Source organism: Plecotus auritus, assembly GCF_963455305.1.
Source record: "Plecotus auritus genome assembly, chromosome: 9".
Taxonomy (NCBI): Eukaryota; Metazoa; Chordata; class Mammalia; order Chiroptera; family Vespertilionidae; genus Plecotus; species Plecotus auritus.
In genome coordinates this window covers 3,652,484-3,678,646 of record NC_137783.1, presented here as the reverse complement: position 1 = coordinate 3,678,646, position 26,163 = coordinate 3,652,484, and the positions used below count along the sequence as shown (strand labels likewise).

At 60.3% G+C, this 26,163-nt stretch overlaps 1 protein-coding gene across 2 annotated transcripts in view; it reads right to left on the bottom strand.

The window, feature by feature from the left end:
* Positions 1-26,163, bottom strand: part of PTPRE (protein tyrosine phosphatase receptor type E) — a 115,345-nt gene that overhangs the window by 12,684 nt on the left and 76,498 nt on the right. Inside the window, exons 3-11 of one of the 2 annotated variants that reach the window (XM_080642877.1) lie at positions 20,716-20,834; positions 17,420-17,516; positions 16,920-16,993; positions 13,943-14,079; positions 9,100-9,190; positions 7,178-7,254; positions 6,327-6,363; positions 5,741-5,838; positions 563-682 (exon numbers count right to left, since the gene is read on the bottom strand). In XM_080642877.1, the coding sequence (XP_080499003.1) occupies positions 563-682; positions 5,741-5,838; positions 6,327-6,363; positions 7,178-7,254; positions 9,100-9,190; positions 13,943-14,079; positions 16,920-16,993; positions 17,420-17,516; positions 20,716-20,827 (843 nt within the window). In that variant the 5' untranslated portion in view covers positions 20,828-20,834. Of the gene's footprint in view, positions 1-562; positions 683-5,740; positions 5,839-6,326; positions 6,364-7,177; positions 7,255-9,099; positions 9,191-13,942; positions 14,080-16,919; positions 16,994-17,069; positions 17,215-17,419; positions 17,517-20,715; positions 20,835-26,163 lie in introns of those variants that run through there. The other variant, XM_080642876.1, reaches the window with a different exon arrangement.

The window sequence follows — 26,163 nt, the reverse complement described above, 5'->3', positions numbered from 1 at the left end:
GTGGGCAGAGCTGAGGGCGGGGACAGAGCTGGGGGCGGGGACAGAGCTGAGGGCGGGGGCGGGGGCAGAGCTGGGGGCGGGGACAGAGCTGAGGGTGTGGGCAGAGCTGAGGGCGGGGACAGAGCTGAGGGTGTGGGCTGAGCTGAGGGCGGGGACAGAGCTGGGGGTGTGGGCAGAGCTGGGGGGCGGGGGCAGAGCTGGAGGGCGGGGGCAGAGCTGGGGGGCGGGGGCAGAGCTGGGGGGTGTGGGCAGAGCTGGGGGGTGTGGGCAGAGCTGGGGGCGGGGACAGAGCTGGGGCGGGGGCGGGGGCAGAGCTGGGGGCGGGGACAGAGCTGAGGGTGTGGGCAGAGCTGGAGGGCGGGGGCAGAGCTGGGGCGGGGGCGGGGGCGGGGGCGGGGGCGGGGGCAGAGCTGGGGGCGGGGGCGGGGGCAGAGCTGGGGGCGCGGGCAGAGCCGGGTGGGTGAAGCTCTGTCTATCAGGAATCCCAGGCCCCCTGTGCGCTGACACCCCCGCGTGGAGAGAGAGCCGCCTGCCCGGCCGGCCGTCAGCGCCTCCCGCTTACCGACTGGATGCAGAACTTGCGGACGGTGTAGTCCACCAGCACCACGCAGTCCTCCACGCACACGCGGATGTGTCCGTAGGTCCAGCAGCCCTGGTCCGGCCAGTACTGAAAGCACTTCTCCTGCAGGGGTTGGACAGCACACAGGCCTGTAGGCGCCGCATCGCCTCCAAGACCTCAAATCCCAGTGCTGGCCGTGGCCACGCCCCCTCCGGCCAATGACCCGCTCCCAGGTGTAACCTTCCATGTCACCACACTTTACTGGGCATGCGTCTCTCCTCCCGTCCAGCCCCTCCCCGGGGCCTTGGAGACGGACTGGCAGCTGCCTGCAGCGGGAAAGAGCAGGGCAGGCCCTGGCTGGGTGGCTCAGTGGGTTGGAGCGCCGTCCTGATAAACCAAGGCTGTGGTTTGGTCCGGGGTCAGGGCACACACCAGCAATCCATGAATGCATGAACAAGGGAAACAGCACATGTCTCTCTGTCTCTCTCTCTCTCTCTCTCGCTCTCAAATCAATTAAGTAAAATTTTAAACAAGCACACGGCGAAGTGTCTGCTTATAAACCGGGAAACTGAGGCCACGCAGCCGCTCAGGGCAGCCCCCGGCCTGTAACGGCCTTGCTGACACCCATGCCCGGACGCACTCACCCGTTCACCAGGCCCCGGGTCACGGACCCCTCTTGCTGAACCCGCGCCCTGCAGGGCCGGGAACCTGCCCCAGGGGGGGCCCCCAGGCCTCGGGCCCACACCCAACCCCTGGGACTGTGCCCCCAAACACCTCCAGCGTGCAGTGCGTGGCCCTGCCAGCTCCGCGGGCTGAGGACGAATGTGGCTTGCAGCCGAGGGGAGAGGCTGTGGCCACTTCATGCCCGTTTCTCTGAGGATGGGGCTGGTGGGCGCCCAGGGCGTGGCCACGTGGCTAAGAGGCCGTCTGTCCCGCCCCCTCCCCACTACAAAGGGCCCCACGTAGCCCCGGAGGAGGCAGCCCTGAGCCGGACCCCTGAGGGGGTGCAGGTCCATCAGCACCATCTCTGGAGTCACAGCCTCCTGAACAGGGGCAGCCTGTCCCGGAAACGGCCCGGGGGTGGCCCGGCGGGAGTCCCATGAGGATTAATCACCTCTCAGAGTTGCCCTCGTGTTTACCAGAGCCCGAGTCTGTGTTATGACACCCACGGGACAACGTCCCTCCCACATCCGGCCCGGGGTGTCCCCGAAGCGGCCAGGAGAAGCAAGCCCCCCAAGCCCTGGTTTGGGGCCGGCTCAGCCTCCTGCGCCCCTGGGACCCGCCCAAGCTTCTCGCAGGGAAAGGGAAAGGCCGCCCCTGGGCCCTTGGGCGGTGCCTGTGCCCCAGGCTCCTGTGAGGTCCACACCGTCCCTCCCTCCCTCCCTCCCTCCCTCCCTCCGTCCCGCCACGGCAGCTCAGGAGGTGACAGCAGCTGTTTCGCAACCCTGGGCCGGGGTGTGGAAGCGGGGCCACAGCAGAAGTGGGAGCCGTGCGAAAAAGGGAACTCGGTTGAGAAATGAGTTCATGTGCAACGGGGGACGTGGACACCCCGCAGGCCTGTCCGAGTCTCAGACACGGAAAGACCGGGGAGGAGGCTCAGAGAGACACTGGGAGGAAGGCCGAGGGGCCGGCACAGGCTGCCTGCGGGGCAGGGGGGGCTGCTCTCAGGATCCCCCCCCCCTCCCCCGCTAGCTTCTGGCCTCAGTGTTTCCTGTTTGTAAACCAGCCCCGCCCCCCAGCAAGCTGGTCCCAGGGGACTCCTGCCACAGCATCTGCTCAGAGCAGGGGGGCAGGGGGGGGCAGCTAAGTGTCCCTGGGAGTCCCCGCCTCCTGCAGTCACTCCGGGACTCACACAGAGAAGGGTGGCCCTGCCCAGCCCTGTCCCCACTCCTTCTAAAAAACCCCCCCCCACCCCCGCACCCCAACCGGAAATCATGGCTGGAGGCTCTCTCCTGTGGATCAGAGATAGGGCCCCGGGCTGCAAGGACTCTGGGCCGGCTCTGCCTGTCCTGGCCTCCCACCCCCAACGCCAGCCGAGGGCCATCTCGAAGGGCAGCCCTCTCCCTCCCCTGCCTGGGCTCCTTGGGGGACAGGCGGGCTTGTCCCATGCCAGAGAGTGAAGTGATGGAGGGAAGGCAGAGCAGAGATCAGCTCCTCGGGGCCAGCCTGGATCCGGGCCTTCCTCTCCCCTGCTTCCACCACCTCTGCCGTGCCCTCCGGCTAGAATGTGCTAGAAAGTTCTCCAGCTCCCAATGCCGCCTCCATTCTGGAAGTGAGCTCACTTCCTTCAAGACAAGCCCCCGCCACCGGCCCTCGTGCCCCAAGCCCAGCTCCTCGAGGCATTTCTAGCCACCTTGCCTAGTGTGGCTACTGGGGGACGGGGCGGCGGCGGGGGGCGGGGGGCGGTTGCTCCTGGTTTCACAAGCACATCGCCCTGCCCTGCAAGCCTCTCTGGCTGGACTTGGTAAAATTCCCTCCAGGTGAGCTGTGCTGGTGTCCTGGCCTTGACCCCAGGGGCTGCCCCACCTCACACCTCACCCCCCCCCCCCCCCACTTTCTGCCAAGAACTAATCAGCTGGGTTCTGGCTGCCCCACAGGGTCTGCGCCCCGCCCCGCTGGCTGAAGAGCAGGCTGGGAGCTGTGAAGCTGGCTCTGCATTTCTGCCCCTGGTCTGAGGGATGCACAGGCCCAGCCCGGCCAGGCCCGCCGCCTGCGTGGCTCAGGCCTCCGGACACCACGGTCCCCTTCACGCTCCATTCCTTTTAGTGCCACCTCCTGACCGGCTGCGTTTGTTTCTTTCCGTGGCGCCAGCCCTCCGGGCGGAATAAGTTACAAGAGGCTGATTTGCAGCTGGGTCCCTGCACACAGCCCTGCACTGGGCGGAGCCGGCCCAGGAGATCGAGCTGGCATTTGCCACAGGTAGGAAAGGAATCTGTTTAAATTAATTATCATCATTATTATTATTATTATTATTTGGTTAATCCTCACCTGAGGATATTTTTCCATTGATATTTATTTATTTTTATTTTTTTTACAAACATACTTTTATCGATTTCAGAGAGGAAGGGAGAGGGAGAGAGAGAGAGAGAGAAACATCCATGATGAAAGAGAATCATGGATCGGCTGCCTCCTGCACGCCCCCTACTGGGGATCGAGCCCGCAACCCGGGCATGTGCCCTTGACTGAAATCGAACCCGGGACCTTTCAGTCCGCAGACTGATGCTCTATCCACTGAGCAACACCGGCCAGGGCTCCATTGATATTTAGAGAGAGTGGAAGGGAGAGGGAGAGACACAGAGAGAATATCAATGTGAGAGAGACATACTGATTGGTTGCTTCCCACATGCACCCAAGCAGGGCAGGGACTGAGCCTGCCAGCGAGCTCCGTGCCCGTGACTAGAACTGAACCTGGGACTCCTCTGCAGACCGACGCTCTATCCACTGAGCCAAACTGGCTAGGGATCATTTAACTTAATTCTTTAAAGTGGCTTTGAGTTCCTACAATGCACATTACTTCTTGAGTTAGTAACAGCCAATTACATATATTAGAAGGATAACTCAGCATTCATTCCATATATCTTGCCCTAGCCAGTTTGGCTCACATCGATGTTTCTCTCTGTCTCTCCCTCTCCCTTCCAGTCTCTCTAAAAATCAATGGAAAAATATCCTTGGGTGAGGATTAACAACAACAACAAATATATATCTTGATTTTCAAATGCATTTCTCTAGTCTGGCTAACAAGCAGGAAGTCATTTTTGCTTACAGGGTGAGGCCCACACGTGACATGCTCAACATAATAAAAATCAAAACGCTCAAACCCCCTGCCCCCATCATGGAGTGAGAGAGGCCCCGCCAGACAGGGAGGACCTGGCGGGAAAGAGAAAACCCTTACATCCTAGCATCGTCGTCGAGAACAGCGAGCCCCGTGGAGGGAAAAGGGCCACAGACTAACCCACCAGCTCGGGAGGCTGGCCTGCAGGACCCTAAAACTCGGAAATGACCAGGCAGGACCGACATAAAACTCCCCATTAAAAGTGGGTCATGGTGGGTAGTCACATCCCAGGCAGGGAGCTTCCTTGACAGAGGTCAGTGTTTACCCGTGGCTGAGCCTATCATTGTCTTTTTGCATCTAATGCAGACGTCCTCAAACTACGGCCCGCGGGCCACATGCGGCCCGCCGAGGACATTGATCCGGCCCGCCGGGTGCTGCTGCCTGTCCTGCTGAGCAGCCAACTCGTCCCGGGCCCGCAGTGCGCATAGGAATTTGTTCATAGTTTTTTTTTAAACTATAGTCCGGCCCTCCAACGGTCTGAGGGACAGTGAACTGGCCCCCTGTTTAAAAAGTTTGAGGACCCCTGATCTAATGCAACAAACCTTTGGAAGGTCGAGCAATCCCTTTCCCAGACCCCTGGGCACAACCTCCCACCGGAGCAGAGAGCACAGAACCCCTCTTGGTTATCTGGTCCCCTGAATACCATCTCTATGTGCTGCAAATGTTTATTATTATTATTATTATTATTATTATTATTATTACTTCAGAGAGACAAAGGGAGAGGGAGAGATCGAAACATCAATGATGAGAATCATCCATCAGCTGCCTCTTGCACGTCCCCCACTGGGGATCTAGCCCACATCCCGGGCATGTGTCCTGACCAACAATCGAACCGTGACCTCCCAGTTCATAGGTCAATGCTCAACCACTGAGCCACACCGGCCGGGCTATGAACTATCCTATACCCAGCAATGTAAAAGACCTATGCGTCTCTCCATCTTACTTTTTATTTAACCCCAGCAGTTTCCCCGCGTTGCTTTCTCCCGCGCCCTTAACCTACCACCAGTGGATTTCAGGGGCCCCTCCTCAAGCCTCCTCCTTTGACTAACGTACAGAACAAGCACATTTTCTCAGTCCTGGAGATTGCGCTTCCTGGCAACGGGCATCAGTTTGGTCAAATGCACTCATGAGAATTCTCTACAGGTTTGCACATTTCCCGCATCCACAGCTACTTGGAACATAGGGTATTATTTCAAGATAAAGATGCTGTGAGCCAGGGGGCGCTTTTTAAATTTTCTTCTGCAGTGAGAAGGGAGAGAACAGGAAGAGGAAGTGGTACACCCCCCCACTCCCACCCGCGCCGACAGCAGTAAAAAGAAAGTACTTCCCTGTCAGAGGGCCGGGCTCACCTCTTTCCTTTCTTTCAGGTTCGTCAACATGACGATGGTCGCAGACTTCTGCTCCCAGATCATCCTCCAGAAGTCATTAACTGTCTCCTGCTTAGGGCCTGCACGTGGAGGGGATCCCAAAGTCAGGCAAGAGAGAAGTCCGGTGGGCCCCAGCCCCAGGCACTGCCCGGGCCCTGGACGGCTGCTCCCCCGCTTCTCTGAGGCACAAAAGGGCGGGTCGATCCAGTTCACACCCTACAGAATTCCAGAACCCGTGGGCTGGAGGGACCAGCAGGTCCCAGCCTGCCCATTCCATCCCGCCGTACTCCCCGCTCCCCTCTGGAGCTGGGAACTCCTCAGGGGGCTGAATCCCTGGACCCGAGCAGGTGACAGTCACAGGCAGTGACCTAGTAGAATGAGAGCTGGTCTGCAGCTACGGGTCCAAGTGGTTTGCGGCCACTCGGTGTTTTAGTCTCAATATCGCACCTGGATGTGGTGTGAGAGTGTGAGTGTGAGTGTGAGTGTGAGTATGAGTGTGAGTGTGAGTGTGAGTATGAGTGTGAGCGTGAGTGTGTGTGTGATGAGACAGTAACAATCACAAGCTTACCTTGAGCTGCTATGAATTTATTCTTCTCCTTGTAACCCTAGAAATAGAAAAACAGATTCATAATGTCTCAAAATTATCTTTGTATGTCCCTCTCTAGTCTTTATTTTCTGGGAATACCTTTCGAGACATACACATGGGTAGACACAGACATTTATATATATATATATATATAACTGGTTAAATATGTTTTTATATATATTTAACTGGTTTATGCAGATAAACTATCTTCTATTCTTATGATAATTTTATCACTTATATTAAATGATCTTTTAAGGTTCAATGAAAATGGATCCATAATAATCCATTGTGTGTGGCTTTACCATCATTTATTTAACTGGTCCCTCCTGCTCTATTTTATCAGTTATATAAACAAAGCCTTAATAAACATCCTTGGTACCTATATTTCTTTTTTCTTGTTAATCCCCACCCGAGGATATCTTTCCATTGATTTTAGAAACAGTGGAAGAGAGAGGGAAAGACAGAGAGAAACGTTGATGTGGGAGAAACATATCAATGGGTTGCCTCCTGCACGAGTCCTGACCAGGCCCCAGGCCAGAGAGGAGCCTGCAACCAAGGTACATGCCCTTGACCTGAATCGAACCCGGGACCCTTTGGTCTGCAGGCCGACACTATCCACTGACCAAACCGGCCAGGGCGGTACCTATGTTTATTGACAATGAAGCGCAGATATAATTCAAAAGGTGTGGATGCTCCCTTGTCTCTGTGCTGTGGCCACACTGCCCGCAAGTTGTGACAGTTTACGTTCCCGGACCCAGAAGAAAGCATGGGGGTCATGACTCAGAGCCCCAGGTGGTCATGCTGGGCCCGGGACAGGAACATGGAGGACTTACATCTATATAGGAAGCATTAATGTAGTCCGAACAGGGGGTTCCATCCACTTGGCTCAAAATCACCCTGGAATGATCATCTGTTTTAAAAAACACACCATGATATCAGGAGAAGGAAATCACATCTGCTATCTACCATATCCGTAGATAGTAGTCCTCCCAGCTACAGTCTCAGACCCCGCAGAGTCCTCCCAGCTACAGTCTCAGACCCCGCAGAGTCCTCCCAGCTACAGTCTAAGACCCCACAGAGTCCTCCCAGCTACAGTCTCAGACCCCGCAGAGTCCTCCCAGCTACAGTCTCAGACCCCGCAGAGTCCTCCCAGCTACAGTCTCAGACCCCGCAGAGTCCTCCCAGCTACAGTCTCAGACCCCGCAGAGTCCTCCCAGCTACAGTCTCAGACCCCGCAGAGTCCTCCCGGCTACAGTCTCAGACCCCGCAGAGTCCTCCCGGCTACAGTCTCAGACCCCGCAGAGTCCTCCCGGCTACAGTATCAGACCCCGCAGAGTCCTCCCGGCTACAGTATCAGACCCCGCAGAGTCCTCCCGGCTACCGTCTCAGACCCCGCAGAGTCCTCCCGGCTACAGTCTCAGACCCCGCAGAGTCCTCCCGGCTACAGTCTCAGACCCCGCAGAGTCCTCCCGGCTACAGTCTCAGACCCCGCAGAGTCCTCCCGGCTACAGTCTCAGACCCCGCAGAGTCCTCCCGGCTACAGTCTCAGACCCCGCAGAGTCCTCCCAGCTACAGTATTAAACTCTGCAAAGGACAGAACCGGGGCCCCCATGGTGACCACAGAGGGACCAGATGGGGGAAAGAATCTGTGTCCACCACCACTGGATGGCAGAATGTGCAGACCCTACTATGTGACAGCCATGTTCTCTGAACCCCAGCAGGGCCCCAGTATTGACACATGCAGGTGTACTTTAGGAGAACTTTTGGGGTGACTCTACCAGGCTTTCCAAGAGGAGGACTACTATATCTCTGGACGCGTGGGCATTTGGATCTGGGCTTTGGAACCACACAGCCCAATCGCATCCTTCAGGTCTGCCCCGGAGAGGAAGGTAAACAGGACTCGCACAGACCTGGGCTGACGGGCCACCTGCCTCGGAGGCTCCGGCTGCGGGACAAGCAGTGCTCCCGAGGGGGGCTGACCAGGAGTGCTCTATGTGTGTATGTGGGGGTAGGTGTGAGGGGGTGTGTGACTGTGGGGGTTGTCTTGGCAGCGAGGCTGGCTGTGAAGGTCACCCAGGGGCATGGCCTGCATGTGTCGATACGGGGGCCCTGCTGCGGTTCAGAGAACATGGCTGTCACATGGTAGGGTCTGCACCTTCTGCCGTCCAAGCGTGAGCCGTGCACGTAGCACTGCGCCCAGGTGCCTCTGGACAGATGTGTTACCCCCCTGCCCTGCACCTCCTGGAGCCCACACTCTCTAGCCCGTGGCAGTCCGTAGCTGCTGGGTTAAAACCGGAGCCTTCCCACCACACTGCCAAAGCCCTACGTGTTTCTCGATTGTCCTGTTTGCCCGTGGTCCAGGGGACACGCTGCTGGTGGCCAAGAGCCGAGTCCATCAGCGGAAGGTGCACAGGGCCACCAGCCACCTTGGCTGGGGCTCCGGATCTGATCCCGCAGGAGGGGCCCTGCCCGCCAGTGCCGGCGGCCCCCTCTTGGCCCCTGGGCAGCCCAGGCCTCATTAAGCACAGGCTCAGCAGCCAGGCCCCCGCCCACGCAGGCTGCCTGTGCCCGTGCGGCACACAGGGGCCCGGAGGCCAGGTGCGAGCTCCCAGCCGCTGCGCCGACACGGGCTCTGATCTCCCAGCACCGGGTTCGTCACGTCACTCGTAGTGACACGCACCGTCACCGGGAGCTGCAAGGGAATCCGGAGTTTAGTCAAAACGCCACCGGCCATGCAGAAACAGTGAAATCTTACTGGGAAGGATGTTGGGGTATCTGTTCTTGTCTCTGTTTTCTTCTTTATTGGCCTGTTCGAAAGTTCCTTGCGTGTGTCCAGACGGCAACGACTGGAAGAAAGCAGAGGAAACACTGAATGTGACCAATCCTAGCACTGAGTTCTGCCAGCGTCCCTGGAGACAGGTCTCTGACCCAACCACTGCCCGTCACCTCATCAACTGTAGCAGTCACTATTGGCTCATCTATTGTAACAAGTCACTGTTCGCTCACCTATTGTAACAAGTCACTGTTGGCTCATCTATTGTAACAAGTCACTATTGGCTCATCTATTGTAACAAGTCACTGTTGGCTCATCTATTGTAACAAGTCACTGTCGGCTCATCTATTGTAACAAGTCGCTATTGGCTCGACAGTTGTAACAACGTAGCGCTAAAGCAATGGGCTCATCATTGGGAACTGCGTGCCAGAACCTGCCACTTCCTGACCATTTTTTTGTGAACCTAAAACTGCTCTAAAATGTCTATTAAACACAGTAAATTCGCCGAAACCGGTTTGGCTCAGTGGATAGAGCGTCGGCCTGCGGACTGAAGGGTCCCGGGTTCGATTCCGGTCAAGGGCATGTACCTTGGTTGCGGGCACATCCCCAGTGGGAGGTGTGCAGGAGGCAGCTGATCGATGTTTCTCTCTCATCAATGTTTCTGGCTCTCTATCCCTCTCCCTTCCTCTCTGTGAAATATCAATAAAATATATTAAAAAAAAAACAACAAAAAAACACACAGTAAATTCAAAAAAGGGAAAAAAAGCCCCGAGAAGCTTCCGCCTTCCTCGGAAGGTGAGGCGACTGCAGGGGTGGGTGGGGTGGCAGGAGGGGCCTGGGTGGCAGGATACTCCTGGCTCTGGCACCCAGCAGTGTGGCCTGGCATCTGCCCGGATGGAGACAGGGTGCCGATACAGCTCCGTGGGCAGCACAGAGCGGCGCTGGGGCGAGAGGAACTAAGTGCTCCGGCACCTACCACCCAGCCCGGTCCCAGCTGGGGAAGGACCGGCCGCCTGCCCGCCCGCCCGCCCTGAGCTGCCCCGCACTCTGCCTGCCCCCAACCCACCCGGGCCTCCCCTCGCCAGCGGGAACGGGGAGAGCAGTGGAGGCTGTGCCGGAGCCGGGTCAGCCCGCAGCGCCAAGCGTGAGCCGTGCACGCAGCACTGGCTCAGTAACGCCCTGTGAGTCACTGTCCGATCCGACTGTGTAACTGGCAGCAGAGGGCGTGTCTGTCTGTGTGAGGTGAGTTCTCATTTCTGTGAAGGTGCGCGTGAGCCAGTGTGCGTTCTCCGTGCGGGGCAGGTGCCAGCACGTTGAGGAAAACAGACAAGGAGCCTGGTGTGGGCTGTCCCAGCGAGGCCAGGCCACCGTGCAGGCTCGTGTGTGTCCTGTGCCGGGGCCTCTCCGGTGGCACCTCCCCTGTGCCTTCTCCGGCACCTGCCGGGACGGAGGTGCGGGGAAGAGCGTCTGGAGGGGGGCTTCCTGGCCCGGAGGGCACTCACCTGCAGGGCCTTCCTCGGGGCCCGCACAGACGTTGCTAGGACTGCATTCTCCTGCGGGGCAGGGGCTGCGGGCCCGGAAGGCCCCTCCAGACACCTCGTGTGCACACTGGGCCCAGCTGGGCACGCCTCACTCTTTTGCAGGTTACTTAGGAAAACCTCATGAGGGCAGGTGGTGCCCTCATTTCCCAGATGAGGAAACTGAGGCAGAGGTTACCTCCGGGCTGGTCGGAGGCAGACCTGGGCAGCCTCCACGCCCCCGTCAGCCCACGGAACTGGTCCCAGCACCCGCCCCTCTTTATCCTCAGCCAGCTCAGCTCAGCAATACTCAGGTGCCCAAACTCATGGGGATCCCCTCCTCGGAGACCACCTGTCTCCCTTGCACCGTTTTGGGGAGAGAAGCTCAGGGCAGTGGACGAGAAAAGAGGAGGAGGAGGGGCAGAGCCACCCCAAGCTCATCCATCTTCGGAGCCAAGAATGGCTGGTCCTGGTGGCCCCGCTGCTCTTAGCAGAGGGATGGGGCACGGACGGGCTGAGGACCCGGCCTGCCCGCACTGGAGAGGAGAGCACCCTGGGGTCACACAGCCAGGCCAGGGTGCCCTGAGCCGGGACCAGGTTCCACGCCGCTAGACTGAGGCCCAGCGCTCTCCCCTCTGCCCGCTGCCTACCTGCCCTTTGCTGGATGGAGGGCCCCCCACCCCCCCGGGGAGGCTGCCGATGGCAGGGCGGGGCGCGGTCCAGGAGAGTGAGTGCAAAATTGAAAGGGGCACCCCCAAAGCCTCAAGATTCAAAATAAAGTAATATGCAAATGCAATGTTTAAAAAAATCAAAATAGCCCTGACCGGTGTGGCTCAGTGGATAGAGCGTCGGCCTGTGGACTGAAGGGTCCCAGGTTCGATTCCGGTCAAGGGCATGTACCTTGGTTGCGGGTACATCCCCAGTAGGGGGCGTGCAGGAGGCAGCTGATCGATGCTTCTCTCTCATCGATGTTTCTAACTCTCTATCCCTCCCCCTTCCTCTCTGTAAAAATCAATAAAGTATATTTAAAAAAAATCAAAAAATCAAAATAAATGCAAAGAATCCATAATGATGGGAAAAAAATTGAAACTTTTAAGGACCGGACCAGTGAGGTGTGGTGACAAGCCCCTTGGAGCCTGGAGCAGCAGGGAACATTGGCCCCAGCAATCCCATTTGTTGCTTCCAGGTTCTGCTTGGATTGCTGGCATTCACTTTATTTGTAAATGTTGTATTAAAATGTTACTTTTCCCCAGGACGAGCAAATGTTACTTTTCCACTTCTGAGCCTGGGGCAAGGGCCTCGCCGGCCTGACCTTGATTCCTGTCCCTGCTGCTCACAGTGGCACGTACCTGAGGTGGGGGCAGGGCCTGTGGGTCCTGACTCAGAGCCCCACACCAGTCACCAGTCTGGGCGACAGGGAGAAACGCAGAGCCGGGGGCCGGCCGGCCGGGAGGGAGGGGAAACCCTGGTCACTAGGAACTGGAGGGTTGTTTTGAGAATGCAGAACTAACTTGTCTGATCTGGCTGAGAGCTTGCAAAACAATACTGCTTGGAGCTATTTTCCAATATGACCCAATTTCTCCAGAAAGGGGACACACAGGGCAACATCGAAAAGGAAGCAAGGTAAGTATAGATGAAACTTGGGCTACAAAAACAGAGAAAGTACACTGAAATGTGTCATCACCTTCCCGTGCCCTCGTGTGGCTTCTGTGTGGACAGTCGCGAGTCTGCAGTGGGAGTCACGTCATCTTTCGAGGTAACCATTGCACAATGCTCCGCTGTGCACGCAGTCCCTGTCTCAGCCTCCCCGGGGAGCTGGAGGTCACCCAGGCGCCCTGCGCACCCCCCACACCGGGTGGAGCTGGCGTCCCGGACACTGACTGATGTGCCAGGGCCAGGGCCCGACAGGCAGGGCCCGGGCAAGGCAGCCGTCCTGCGAGGAACCCATCCTATTTTGCACTCAACACGCCGCCTGTGGCCATGTACACGTGGAAGATGTAGAACATAAAACTCGAGGGATAAACACGGAAGAGCAAAATCCAACACTCGCCAGTGTCTCTCCCTGCCCATCTCTACATTCACCTACCTACCTACCTACTATCTATCTGTCTGTCTAGCCAGCTGTCTATTTGGTTCTCAATTCATAGGACACTAAATACAAACTTAACACCCAGCCAGCGTGGCTCAGTGGTTGAGCATCAACCTATGAACCAGGAGGTCAGGGCACATGCCCGGGTTGCGGGCTCGATCCCCAGTGTGGGGCGTGCAGGAGGCAGCCGATCAATGATCCTCTCTCATCATGGGTGTTTCTCTCTCCCTCTCCCTTCCTCTCTGAAATCAATACAAATTTTTTTTTTTTTTTAAATTAACAACGCCAGGGGAGGTGTCCTTACTGTACTTGTATTTCTGGCAGACGGTTAGTAGGACCAGTTTGTTACCATGGGGAACGTACCAGCTGGTCAAATCCATCTCAGCTGTTGTCACTGCTAAGTTCATGGAGGTACTCCACCCAAGAAGCAGTCGCCGGAGGAAACAAGCAAAAACTTAGGTTACACGGACTCCAACAGACACCCAAGAGCTGTTGGGCCTGGCCAGTGTGGCTCAATGGGTGAGCACTGATCTATGAACCAGGAGGTCAATGGTTCGATTCCCGGTCAGGGCACATGCCTGGATTGCAGGCTTGGTCCCCAGTGGGGGAAGGCGGGGAAGGGTGTAGGAGGCAGTGGATCAATGCTTCTCTCTCATCATTGATGTTTCTCTCTCTCTCCCTCTCCCTTCCTCTCTGAAATCAATAAAAAATATTTTTTAAAAAAAGCTGTTGGGGAAGAGGTCTCCCTCAAGGTGGTCCCCACAGTTTAACTGACCTGTGATGCCGGTTCAGGGGCACAGTTCCCACCACTATTAGATGCCCGGCACCCAGAAGTCCATGGCTTCCTTTTTTAAGAAAATTACATTTATTGGGTGACACTGGTTAATGCCCACGGCTTTCAGTGGGAAACGATTATGCTGTGTGGCCTCTCGGGCCTGGCCCTCCACGGCCTCGCGATCACAGTGTGTCTGTCACTTGGTTTCGGAGCGTGGCACCCGAGCGTTTCGGCCAGAAGGAGACTTCACGCACCCCTCCCTCTACGTCTCGTGTCATAAACGAACAAGCGTCAGTGGGGGCACTGAAAAGGAGAGGGGTGCCCAGCCAGTCTTGGGGGACAGTGTCCTAACGGAGGCAGGCGTTCCGGGCCTGCGGGATGTTAACCGTAACCTACAGCTTCCCAGTCCTGACCGCGGCCCCAGACCGAGGGCCCTCCACTCACGTGGAACTCCTCCCGGAACATCTTACAGTCGTCGGCCGAGCGGGCCCGGATCTCCTCCTCCAGCCGCCCCACCGGGATGGGGAAGTACTTCTTGGGCCCCGAAGGGGACCTGCTGAGAAGCATCACTCTTTGCTGCTCTGTGGGAGCAAAAGAAACCCAGGGCCGTTCAGCGGGACTCGGGGTGGGTGGGCGACTCATCGACCAGACTGGCCGACAGCATTGCTGAAGCAGCCACAGCTGGAGGACCCTAGTCCTGTCAGACCTCCTGGCCTGGGCCCAGCGGGCCTGAGCAGCTGGAGGCAGAGGTCTGCGTCTAACAGGACACACGCACCCCTTCTAAGGGACGGGGACCCCATTCCCTGCTCTCAGAAACCATAGACGCCTTCTCTTCCCAGCGCCCCACCCCCCACCCTTCCCTCCAGCCCCTGCTCCTTCCACGAAAGGTCCAGGCAGCCTCCCCGGCAGCCTCCAGGCCGGGAAGAGGGGAGGGTGGTCCTAGGTTCTGGAAGCAAGCTCAGCACAGACGGGAATCAGCAGGCTACGCCCTTCCTCAATCCCGTTGGTGACACACAGTCCTGCTGGGTCAAACCCCCAGAGCTCCAAGTTTTGTGTATTTTTAAACTATATTTTTATTGATCTCTGAGAGGAAGGGAGAGGGAGAGAATCATCCATGATGACAGAGAATCATTGATCGGCTACCTCCTGCACACCCCCTACTGGGGATCGAACCCACAACGCAGGCATGTGCCCTTGACCGGAATCGAACCTGGGACCCTCCAGTCCACAGGCCGACGCTCTACCCACTGAGCCACACTGGGGAGGGTGGGTTTTAATTTTTTTGGAGGGAGTGGCGGGTGAGGGAGGGGCATTGAAAAGGAGAGGGCTGCCGGCCTGCGTGGCTCAGGGGCGGAGCATCAGCCTAGGACCCAGGGGTCTCAGTGTGATTCCCGGCAGGGCACACGCCTGGGTTTTGGCTGGATCCCCAGTGTGGGGCGTGCAGGCGGCAGCCGATCAGGTATTCCCTCATCACTGATGTGTCTCTCTCCCTCTCCCTTCCTCTCTGACATCAATAAAACTATATTTTAAAAAAAGGAAGACAAGGAGAGGGGTGATGGGCGGCAAGGGCACCCACAATTCGGAGTGAGACAAGGTCACCCTGGTAACCTCGCTGTCTCGCTTGCTCAAGGGCCTGTCCCTACCTGCCCTCCCGCAGGGCAGCTGCTCTGCGCCCAGCCAAGGCCTGCCCCAGGGCTGCTCCCGACACCCAGGCTGGACACCCAGGCTGGACACCCAGGCTGCGGAAGGAGCCAGCCTCCCACACCTTCCTCCCTCCGCAGCCCCCTCCCTCCGCAGCCCCCTCCCTCCGCAGCCCCCTCCCTCCGCAGCCCCCTCCCTCCGCAGCCCCCTCCCTCCCGCACCTTCCTCCCTCCGCAGCCCCCTCCCTCCCGCAGCCCCCTCCCTCCCGCAGCCCCCTCCCTCCCGCAGCCCCCTCCCTCCCGCAGCCCCCTCCCTCCGCAGCCCCCTCCCTCCCGCAGCCCCCTCCCTCCCGCACCTTCCTCCCTCCCGCAGCCCCCTCCCTCCCGCACCTTCCTCCCTCCCGCAGCCCCTCCCTCCCGCACCTTCCTCCCTCCCGCAGCCCCCTCCCTCCCGCACCTTCCTCCCTCCCGCAGCCCCTCCCTCCCGCACCTTCCTCCCTCCCGCAGCCCCCTCCCTCCCGCACCTTCCTCCCTCCCGCAGCCCCTCCCTCCCGCACCTTCCTCCCTCCCGCAGCCCCCTCCCTCCCGCACCTTCCTCCCTCCCGCAGCCCCCTCCCTCCCGCACCTTCCTCCCTCCCGCAGCCTCCTCCCTCCCGCACCTTCCTCCCTCCCGCAGCCCCTCCCTCCCGCACCTTCCTCCCTCCCGCAGCCCCTCCCTCCCGCACCTTCCTCCCTCCCGCAGCCCCTCCCTCCCGCACCTTCCTCCCTCCCGCAGCCCCCTCCCTCCCGCAGCCCCCTCCCTCCGCAGCCCCCTCCCTCCCGCAGCCCCCTCCCTCCGCAGCCCCCTCCCTCCCGCAGCCCCCTCCCTCCCGCAGCCTCCTCCCTCCCGCAGCCTCCTCCCTCCCACACCCTCCAGGAAGGTGGCCCTGAGGCCACATGACCTCCCACCCAGGGTCACGCCCCAGGCACTATGCCCTGCTCCCAGGCCAGGTCCTCGCTGGGGGTGCTCCTGGGGGCTGGGGGAGAAGGGGGCGCTTTCGCAATCCCCCTGGAAGCCTGACAGGCAGCACGTTTGCTCCCCAAACCACAGAACTTCCGCAGGCGCTGACCGAAGCAGCCAGGTCACCCACGCGAGAGGCCTCACACGCCGTTCCAGGCACCTCGAGGTGCGGCCAGGCAAGCGACGTGCCTCTCAGTAGCATTTACCGCGAGGAGCTGAACTGAGGCCTAAGGAGGTGGGAAACGCCCCCAGACCCCATCCTTCCGCTTCATCACCCCCTGCTGGGCCCCTCCGGTGCGGGGCCAGGAGCCCCTCGGAGCCTCAGCTGAGCCCCCCCTTAACAGGACTGCGAGGACGCCCTGAAACACGCGTGCAGGCCCCGTCAGGACGAGGGGTGCGAGCCGTGCGCAGACGCCAAAGCCCGCACCTCTGAGGTCTGCTCCCAGGGGAGGTGGAAAGGGCGCCACCCGGTGGGCGTGCGTCCCCGGAACCGCGGCGCCGGGAGGGAGCGCGCTGCGCGGGACGGAGCCCCCGGCTCGGCGTGTCCGCGCATCGGACCCTGAACCCTGGCTTGTCCGCGTATCGCGGACCACAGCCCCCCGCGTTTGGGCGTATCAGACCCCGCTGGGTGTGTGGGGCATCGGATCCTGGCGTTAAGGGACCCCCGCGTGTGGGCGCAGGGGACCCCGTGTGTCCGCGCAGGGGACCCCTCGGTCCGCGCATCGGCCCCGCGTGTCAGACCCCCCCGCCCCCCCCCCCCCGGTCCGCGCAGCGGGCGCACCTTGCTCCTCCAGGATCCCGTTGGGCATCTTCCTGTCGCCGGCGCTGACCGTGGCCTTCCTGTGCTTCCTGAACCTGGGAGACAGACAGACAGACAGACGGGTTAGGTTTCCGCCGGGCCGCGCCCAGCCCGCCGCCCGAGGGCACCCACCAGGTGAGGCGGGAGAAGCTGCTCCGGGAGCTCATGGCCCCGCTGCGTCCTCTGCCCGCCGCCCTCTGCCTCCGGGCCCCACGCCCCTTCTCTGCCGCAGCCCCGGGCGCTCATTTCCTCCTGCGCCGACCGACGGGGCGGCCCCGCGGGGGGAGGGACCCGGGAGGGAGGGACCCGGGGGAGGGACCCAGGAGGGAGGGACACAGGGGAGGGACACGGAGGGGGGAGGAGGGACACGGGAGGGGGGAGGTCACGGGAGGAGAGGGAGGAGGGACACGGGAGGAGGGACACGGGGGCGGGGGGAGAGGGAGGAGGGACACCGGGGTGGGGGTGGGGAGGGACACTCCTACCTGAGGAAGTAGGCGGCCAGGAGCAGCAGGATCAGCAGGAGCAGCAGCGGCAGCAGCAGCCAGGCCAGCAGCGGCTGGGCGCCCGGGGCCTGCGGCTCTAGCGGCGAGAGGGGCACCCGTCAGGACCGGACTGGGTTGGGGGGAGCGGGGGTCCGGGCAGGGAGAGTCCCAAGCCCAGACTGCGCTCTGCAGTTCACAGCCTCCCACCTGCCTTCTTCCCGGATACATGGCCTCGCCTTACAGTTTGCAAAGTTGCCTCCCATCAGCCCTTTCCCCATGCTGGACCCCACGCTACAGTTTACAGAAAGCTCCCCCTGCACCCATCAGCCCCTCCTCCCAGGCACCACAACCCCACCTACAGTTTGCCAACTACTCCCCCCTCTTCCCCCCAATGCCAGAACCACACTCTACAGTCTGTAATGCAGTCCCTCCCCATGGACCTTTCTTCCCGGACCCGGGACCACACGTTACAGTTTATAAAGCCTCCTCGGCCAGCCCTTCTTCCTGCACACAGCCCCCCACTTCACAGGTGCAGCGCAGCCCACTCCTGTCCATGGCAGTCATGAAGGCCCCCCTCCCCCACTTCACAAGTAGCAGTGTTGACACTGAGAAGTGAGTTCGAGGTCCCCTGGTGGGGGTGGTGAAGGCACCACGCCAAGTCCCCCACCCCCACCCCCACCCCACATGTGGCCCGTTTTTCAGGGATCCAGGGCGCCTGCCTGTCCCCCTAGTTGGGAGGTAGAGAAGGGTGACGGTGCCGCCATCCGCAGCTCTGGCCCAGGTTGCACTGGGGGGCTCCAGGGCCTCCGGTGGGACCTCAGGGCCTGGGGGTCAGAGCCCGCAGCCACCCCGTGACCCCATCCCCCAGGCCCCGAGCTCCAGGTCCCCTGCCCTGGGGAAAGCTGGCCTCCAGGCATGACCCTCCTCTTCCTCGTCTGTCCTTCCATCCACCGGCTTCACCTTCCTCAACTAGAAGGCCCCACCCCTGGACCCAGCACAGCCGGGACCTGCCCCAGAAGCCCCGATTCCAAGGGAGTCTCGGGACCTGGCTGCCAGCTTCAGTCCCCACCTGCGCCCCAATGTTCTGATGTAGTTCCTGCCTCCCCAGCCGGCCATGTGGTCCCTCCTCACCAAAATGTCCCTGCTCACATCAAAGGCCCCCTCCCCCAGGAAGCCCACCAGGATTCCCTCCTGTAGGTCCCGAGGGGCTCTGATGCCTCCAGACACAGACCCCCCTTCTCCTGCAGCGGACAGACCTGGGTGGGAGGGGGGGGGACGGCCTTCCCCTTCAAGGCAACCTGGGCTGCTACCATCTGAGTTCACAGAAGCCCCAAGCATGACCCTGAGCCCAGGGGGGCTCCCCAGCCCCGCAGTCTCCCCTCACCCTGCATCTCAGCACCCGGGTTTAAGCTCCTGGGAGCAGGCCATCCAACCCGCTCCCACCCTGGTCCCTAGCGTGGCCAAGGCCTCTATTTCTCATAAATGACTGTTAGCTGCGGCGCTGCACGGAGGACAGCTGGTCTGTGAGGAGGCGGCCCCGCCACCATCAACCTGGCCCGCCCAGGACACATCCTCGGTCCAGGCTGTGCCAATGCCGCCCCCTCCTGGCCAGTGTCACGCTGCAGCCTAAGGCCAAGGGGCGGAGCTGAGGAGTCACTGCTCTGCCGGGGACTGGGCTCCATCTCCGTCCAGCCTGGCAGCCTGGCAGCCGCAGGGCCTGGCAGGGCCCCCTCCCCTCGCTGCCGCAGAAGTGCCCACCTCTCACCGCCCAGGAGCCAGGCTGCCCGGCTCAGCAGTGACCAAAGGGCGGTGGCCCTGGCGAGGATGCAGCCTGCCCCGGAGTTTCAGGGGGCACCTGGACCCCAGGCAGCCCACCCCGGGGGGCTCTGTCAGGGGCTCCGAGGGTGGGGGGGCGGGGGCTGTGCACAGGGATAGAGGTGGCGCATGGAGCCGGCGGCCCCCCTCGGGGTGTCTGCTGTGTGCCAGCGGCGGCCTCTTTGGGGGCAGAGGTCAGCAGGAGCACCGGTGGGCAGGCCTGCTGGCCGCTTCTCAGCCCAGCCCGTGGGGGCCAAGCGGATAGTGGCCCGAGTGCCCACTTCTTCCGATTTTGCAAAAGAAGAAATCTACTCCATTTCCATGTACAGTTATCTGATGTTTAAACATTGGAAATAACTCAACCTAAATACAACTTTGAAAAACATCGGGCCAGGCCAGGCTGTCCCTGCCGGACTTGCTCCCGAGAGGGAGTCTGAGAGGAAATGCCGAAGCCAGTGTCTGCTTCATTTCAAACGGGTGTGGCTCCGACGGGGGGTGGGGGGTGGGGGGTGGGGGGCCTAGATGGTTACCTTGGAGCAGTTTTCTCCCCAAATTCAGGTGCTCACGCACATTTTGTGCACGTGTAACCTGCACAGTGTGTGTCTTACACAGAATCTGGTCCTGGAACTGGAAAGTTAGGGACTTGAGCCCGGCTGGTGTGGCTCGGTGGTTGAGCATCGACCTATGAACCAGGAGGTCATGGTTCGATTCCTGGTCAGAGCACACGCTGGGGCTGCTGGCTCGATCCCCAGTAGGGGGCGTGCAGGAGGCAGCTGATGGATGATTTTCAGCATGGATGTTTCTCTCTCCCTCTCCCTCTGAAATCAATAAAAATATGTTTTTTAAAATGGGCGAGAGAATAGAATAATGGACCCATGGGCCACCCAGCCTTCTTTTCAGGACAAGGCTGAGCATGTTCATCTGTGGGCCCCCCCGCCCCCCGTGACTTACTCTTTTTCAAGCCACTGCTAGACATCATATCATTTGTAAATACTTTAACATGGGTCTCTGAAAGGTAAGGGTTCTTATTTTTGAAAACAATCCTGACCGGTATACCCATATCTTACCTAAAAATATTAACAAGTCTTCATCTCACTGTTGTGTCCGTATTTAAGGAATGTGGGGGGGGGGGGGGGCTGTCCCGGGGTTGCTCTGGCTGGGGTTGGTCTGAATGGGCTCCCACAGGTGGTCTCCTGCCTCAGGGGCTTCTATTTGCTGCCTCCTGAGCCCTGGGCTGGGCTCCAGGCAATGAATGAACCTGAACCACCAGCTATCCCAGGCAGCCTGCTTTTCTAGACGTCCAGGCCCAAAGCACCTCACCCCTCACCCCCACCCCTCACCCCTCACCCCTCACACAAGCCAGCCCGCCTCCCTCCTCCCCTCTCAGCCAAGCTAACCCCTGAAGGCCTTGTGAGCTCCTGGGCGGGGCGGCTTGTGGGGTGGGGGTGGGCGGCAGCCATGAAGGGGTGGAGGGTGCTTACCTGAGGTTGTGGAGGTCCAGTTGCTGCCGGCTGGGGTGCTGTCGTTGACCGTGAAAGCCTTGGCGAGCCGCAGACTAAAACCCGCCAGCAGGAGCGGGCAGAAGGGCTCCATGGCGAACCTGGAAGAGGCAGGGACAGGCTCAGGGGACGCCCCTCCCCAGGTGGACACGGGTGGGCTGGGACCGGGTGACAGCGGGGTGCTTCGGCAGCACTGATGTGTCAGTCTGAGCTGGGGGGAGGGGTCCCGGAACCACAGGGGTGCAGTCTGTACTGCATGTGGGCAGGGATTTCTCTCTCGGACCCTCAGACGAGCCAGGTTGGCACCCCGGAACCCTCCCAGGCCCTCAGAGCCCTGCCGTCGGGATTAATTTCCTTTTGTGTCTGTTTAGGGGGAGAGGGAGGCAACAAGGACATGGGGGGCCCAGGAAGGAGAAACTCCCCAAACATGAGATCCAGGGTTCTGAGAGGCAGCGTCCCAGACCCCAAAGAGGCCTGGCCCCCTTCCTTCCCGCGTCCTCGTGATGACGGTCTGCTGACAGCCAGGCACACAGTGGTTCTAGTTTGCATCAGGTCGGCCCAGGGCAGACCGGCCCCCGAGGAAGAAGCCCCGGCTCAGAAAGGCGTGGGGCAGACAGCCCGTGTCTCAGCTGGGGGCCAGGCCACCTGCACGGGGTCCTCCTCTCTGCTGTCCCCTGGCCACACCACAGCCTGCACCCCGGCTCTTAGTCCAAGAGCAGGCCTGGCCGTCTCCCTCCAGAGCTGTTCAAACAGGCCCCCAGGCCCCCACCTTCCCCCCACTCCAGAGCCCGATTAATCATTTGAAAGCCCAGTCCAGTCCGCTCACTGCATTAACAAAAAATCTGCTATTGAATACGGCTAATATATATATATATATATATATATATATATATATATATATATATATATATAATTGATTTCAGAGAGGAAGCGAGAGGGAGAGACAGAAACATCAATGGTGAGAGAGAATCATGGATCAGCTGTCTCCTGCACACCCTCTAGTGGGGATCAAGCCCGAAACCCAGGCATGTGCCCTGACGGGGAATCAAACCGTGACCTCCTGGTTCATATAGGTCGACGCTCAACCACTGAGCCATGTCCTGGCTGGTTTGGCTCAGTGGATGGGGCGTTGGCCTGCGGACTGAAGGGTCCCAGGTTCGATTCCGGTCAGGGACATGTACCTTGGTTGCAGGCACATCCCCAGTAGGGGGTGTGCAGGAGGCACCTGATTGATGTTTCTCTCTCATCGATGTTTCTAGCTCTCTCTCCCTTCCTCTCTGTAAAAAATAAATAAAGTATATTTAAAACAACAACAACAACCAACCAAACAAAAAAACACTGAGCCATGCCGGCAGGGCTACAATAATTTTAATATGTTGAGTAAATTACAGAGGAATTGAGTAGGTAGGGAGTGTTCATTGGCTTAACACAACTCATAGATGCCGAACTCCCAGTCACATGCGTTCCTTTGAAAACACCTCTCCCCAAATGTTGAGCAGTCGGAGAGGAGGCCAGCACTCTTGACCCAAAGGACATCATCTTACCCGGCATCTAACACCGAGTGAGTTTCCTGGTACGGCCAGCAGAGGGCACTACACCTTGCAGCCTTCAAGCCCGGCCCACCTTCCAAGTCCCTTTCCTGGAGCAGTTATGTCGCCAGATCAATCAACTTGCCAGGCCCCGGACATTCACCCTCCGAAGGCGCTCACCAGCCACTTGGTAAGCACAGATACGAATCAGTACAAAAATAACGCGTGGGGTAGTAATGAACTCCGGGCTGAATGTTCACCATTTTATTGAACCCGTTTACCGGACCCTTACAACCCCTACGTGCCTTTGGGCATAAAATACATCGGATCTCCGGAACGGAGAAGACCAAAACAGTTTATCTGCAACAAAGCGGACTTGCCTTTTGCTCCCAGCAAAAGCCAGCCAGCTGCCATTCTGATTAGAATTGCCTTTTTATTCCTTTCGGTGAATTTTAAAATAAATTTTATTCTTATTGATTTTGGAGAGAAAGGGAGATGGGGGGAGAGAGAGAGAAACCTCAAGGATGAGAAAGAATCACGGATCGGCTGCCTCCTGCTCGCCCCACACTGGGGATGGAGCCCGCAACCCGGACCTGTGCCCTGACAGGACTCGAACCCTGACCTCCTGGTTCCTAGGTTGACGCTCAACCACTGAGCCACACTGGCTGGACCCATCCAATGCCCTTCTAATACTTTTTGGTAGGCAGCTACCCTGGGGCTGGTCATGTGACCTGGTTCCAGGTGTCCCGGGGGCCCAGTGACTCCCCATCTTTGGAGCGAACGCCCATCCTGGGTGGGTTCACTGCAAGCACCCTGCACGTCAGCTGGTGGACAGTGACGGCCCAAGTGCCGCAGGGAAGCTTGCAGCCCCACAAGCACCTAGTCCTCCCACCCAGTCCCCGGTCCTCCCACTCCATCCCTGGTCCTCCCGCCCAGTCCCCGGTCCTCCTGCCCAGTCCCCGGTCCTCCCACTCCATCCCCGGTCCTCCCACCCAGTCCCCGGTCCTCCCACCCAGTCCCCGGTCCTCCCACTCCGTCCCCGGTCCTCCCACCCAGTCCTCGGTCCTCCCACCCAGTCCCCGGTCCTCCCACCCAGTCCCCGGTCCTCCCACCCAGTCCTCGGTCCTCCCACCCAGTCCCCGATCCTCCCACTCCGTCCCCGGTCCTCCCACTCCGTCCCTAGTCCTCCCACCCAGTCCCCGGTCCTCCCACCCAGTCCCCGGTCCTCCCACCCAGTCCCCGATCCTCCCACTCCGTCCCCGGTCCTCCCACTCCATCCCTGGTCCTCCCACCCAGTCCTCGGTCCTCCCACCCAGTCCCCGGTCCTCCCACTCCGTCCCCGGTCCTCCCACCCAGTCCCCGGTCCTCCCACCCAGTCCCCGGTCCTCCCACTCCGTCCCCGGTCCTCCCACTCCGTCCTCGGTCCTCCCACCCAGTCCCCGGTCCTCCCACCCAGTCCCCGGTCCTCCCACTCCGTCCCCGGTCCTCCCACCCAGTCCCCGGTCCTCCCACCCAGTCCCCGGTCCTCCCACCCAGTCCCCGGTCCTCCCACCCAGTCCCCGATCCTCCCACTCCGTCCCCGGTCCTCCCACTCCATCCCTGGTCCTCCCACCCAGTCCTCGGTCCTCCCACCCAGTCCCCGGTCCTCCCACCCCGTCCCCGGTCCTCCCACCCAGTCCCCGGTCCTCCCACCCAGTCCCCGGTCCTCCCACTCCATCTCCGGTCCTCCCACCCAGTCCCCGGTCCTCCCACCCAGTCTCCGGTCCTCCCACCCCGTCCCCGGTCCTCCCACCCCGTCCCCGGTCCTCCCACTCCGTCCCCGGTCCTCCCACCCAGTCCTCGGTCCTCCCACTCAGTCCCCGGTCCTCCCACCCAGTCCCCAACGGCGAGCAGCCGAGGTTGGTCCCGAGGACGCAGCATCGGCTCCTCTCCCTCCCGCTCAGACACACGTCACAGGTGGCTTCGAGAAAACGCAAACTGAGGCCCACACAGCCCCCCGGCCAGGCCAGTGAGGAGCTCAGGGCCAAGGATGGACAGGACCCAGTCTTATTTCTGCTTCCGCGGAGTTTGCCATCAGCGGGCGGAGAGCCCTGTAGGTCACTAACCACAGGACGGTCTCGTAGGGCAGAGAGGGGGACGCACATCCCAGGGGGTCACTGTGCCCCGAGGGGACATGGACCAGGAAGGGGACCCCGGGAGGGGCAGAGGCAGGAGGGAGAAAAGCCCCGGTGAGGTGGCCGGCCTGGGGTGCGGCAGGAAGGGAGTGAGGGCTGGCAGGACTACAGGCCGATCACAGGGGTCTCCAGGTCTCCCAGGGTGGGGGCTCCTTCTTGGGAAGCTGATGGCAGGAACCCTGCCTTCCTGGCCCCCGAGCTCAGCGGGTCACTCGGCCACGTGGGGAGCCAGGGCCCCGGAGCCCAGCACGCTGCCCTCCCGCCAGGCTCGGGGTGGTGCCTGCCCCCCCGCTGGGCAGCGGCCAGCGGCCTCTGAAACCGTAGTGTGTGGGGCAGGGCAGGGCCCGGCACACTGTGTTCCTGCTTGGGGCTCTGCCGGGAGCTGCCGGCCACAGCGACCTTCGGAGGCGCCGGAGAGACAGGACGGTGGGCCCTGCAGCTGGGCGGGTGCAGGTTAAATTCCTCTGTGGCCGCACCTGTGGCCAGAGAGAGGCCACCTGCTGTCCCGACACGCGCATCCTTACTTGCCCGCAGGTGAGCACTGCGCCTCGCTTCCCCTGCGTCTGAAAAGGTGGCTAAGAACGTCCACTGCTCCTTTCTGGAAGGATCTGAGGGTGATGTATGTGACGGGCTGGCTGGTGAGCCTACGGTGTCCCTGGCCATTCAAGGGTTCTGCTGTCAAGTCCCTGCTCTCTGTCACTGTCCTGGTCTCGAAGCCACCTGGTGACAGGTGTCTGATCGGGAGGGAGAGCAGCCGGATGCTGCCTCCTCAGGACCAGCCTCCTGGCGCCGAAGGCTTCCCTTTGCGCGGCCACCACCACTGCCCGTCACTCTCTGCCCCGGGTACGCGCTTGGGTTGTTGCTGGTTTTTCATGGTGCGCAAAGCCGCTGTGAACTTGGGTCACCGTCTTTCTGTGGACAGATGTTTCTCATTTTTCAGGGGCGAACGCCTACACGTGGAATTGCTGGGTTTGAGGAGTAGGCAGGTGTATGCTTTTTATTTATTGTTTATTCTTTAAATCCTCCCCCGAGGATATTTTTCCATTGACTTTTAGAGACACATTGATGGGCCACCTCCCGAATGCCCCCTACCAGGGCTGAAAGCCTGCAACCGAGGTACGTGCCCTTGACCGGAATCGAACCCGGGACCCTGCAGTCCGCAGGCTGACGCTCTGCCCACGGAGCCACACCGGCTAGGACGCTTATGACTTGAAAAGGTTTTAAATTAGTTTGAAATATTTAAAAAAGGGGAGCGGCCACATACAGTCCGGAGACGTGGCTTCTCTTGGGACAACCGGGGGCAGCCTGCCTGCCTGCGTGGCCGTGGGCTGGCCCTGCAGCTGGAACCTGGGCTTGCCGAGTGCCAGGTGGCCCCACGCTGCCCGGTGCTGGCCGGGCCACCCCTCCTGCCTCCTTTATCACACGGCCCGTGGCTGCCCCTCCCCGGGGGGGCCAGGCCCTCCGTCACCTGCACCTGCACCCACAACTCAACAAACGAATCTGAAACTGGTGGGGCTGACGGTGCTCCTGACTCTAAGTGAGAAGTTTTAGTGATTCCGAGGGAAACCACTCCTTGCCAGCCCACCGCTACCCACGGTTGGGGGAGGGTTTTAATCTGGTTCCCTCTCCCTGAATATGCTTCGGATGCACCGTTTTTAATCTTCTTTTATTAAAAATAAATCCACCTTCCCGCCCGGGCCTCTGGGGTAAACAGCTAATTAGGGCAG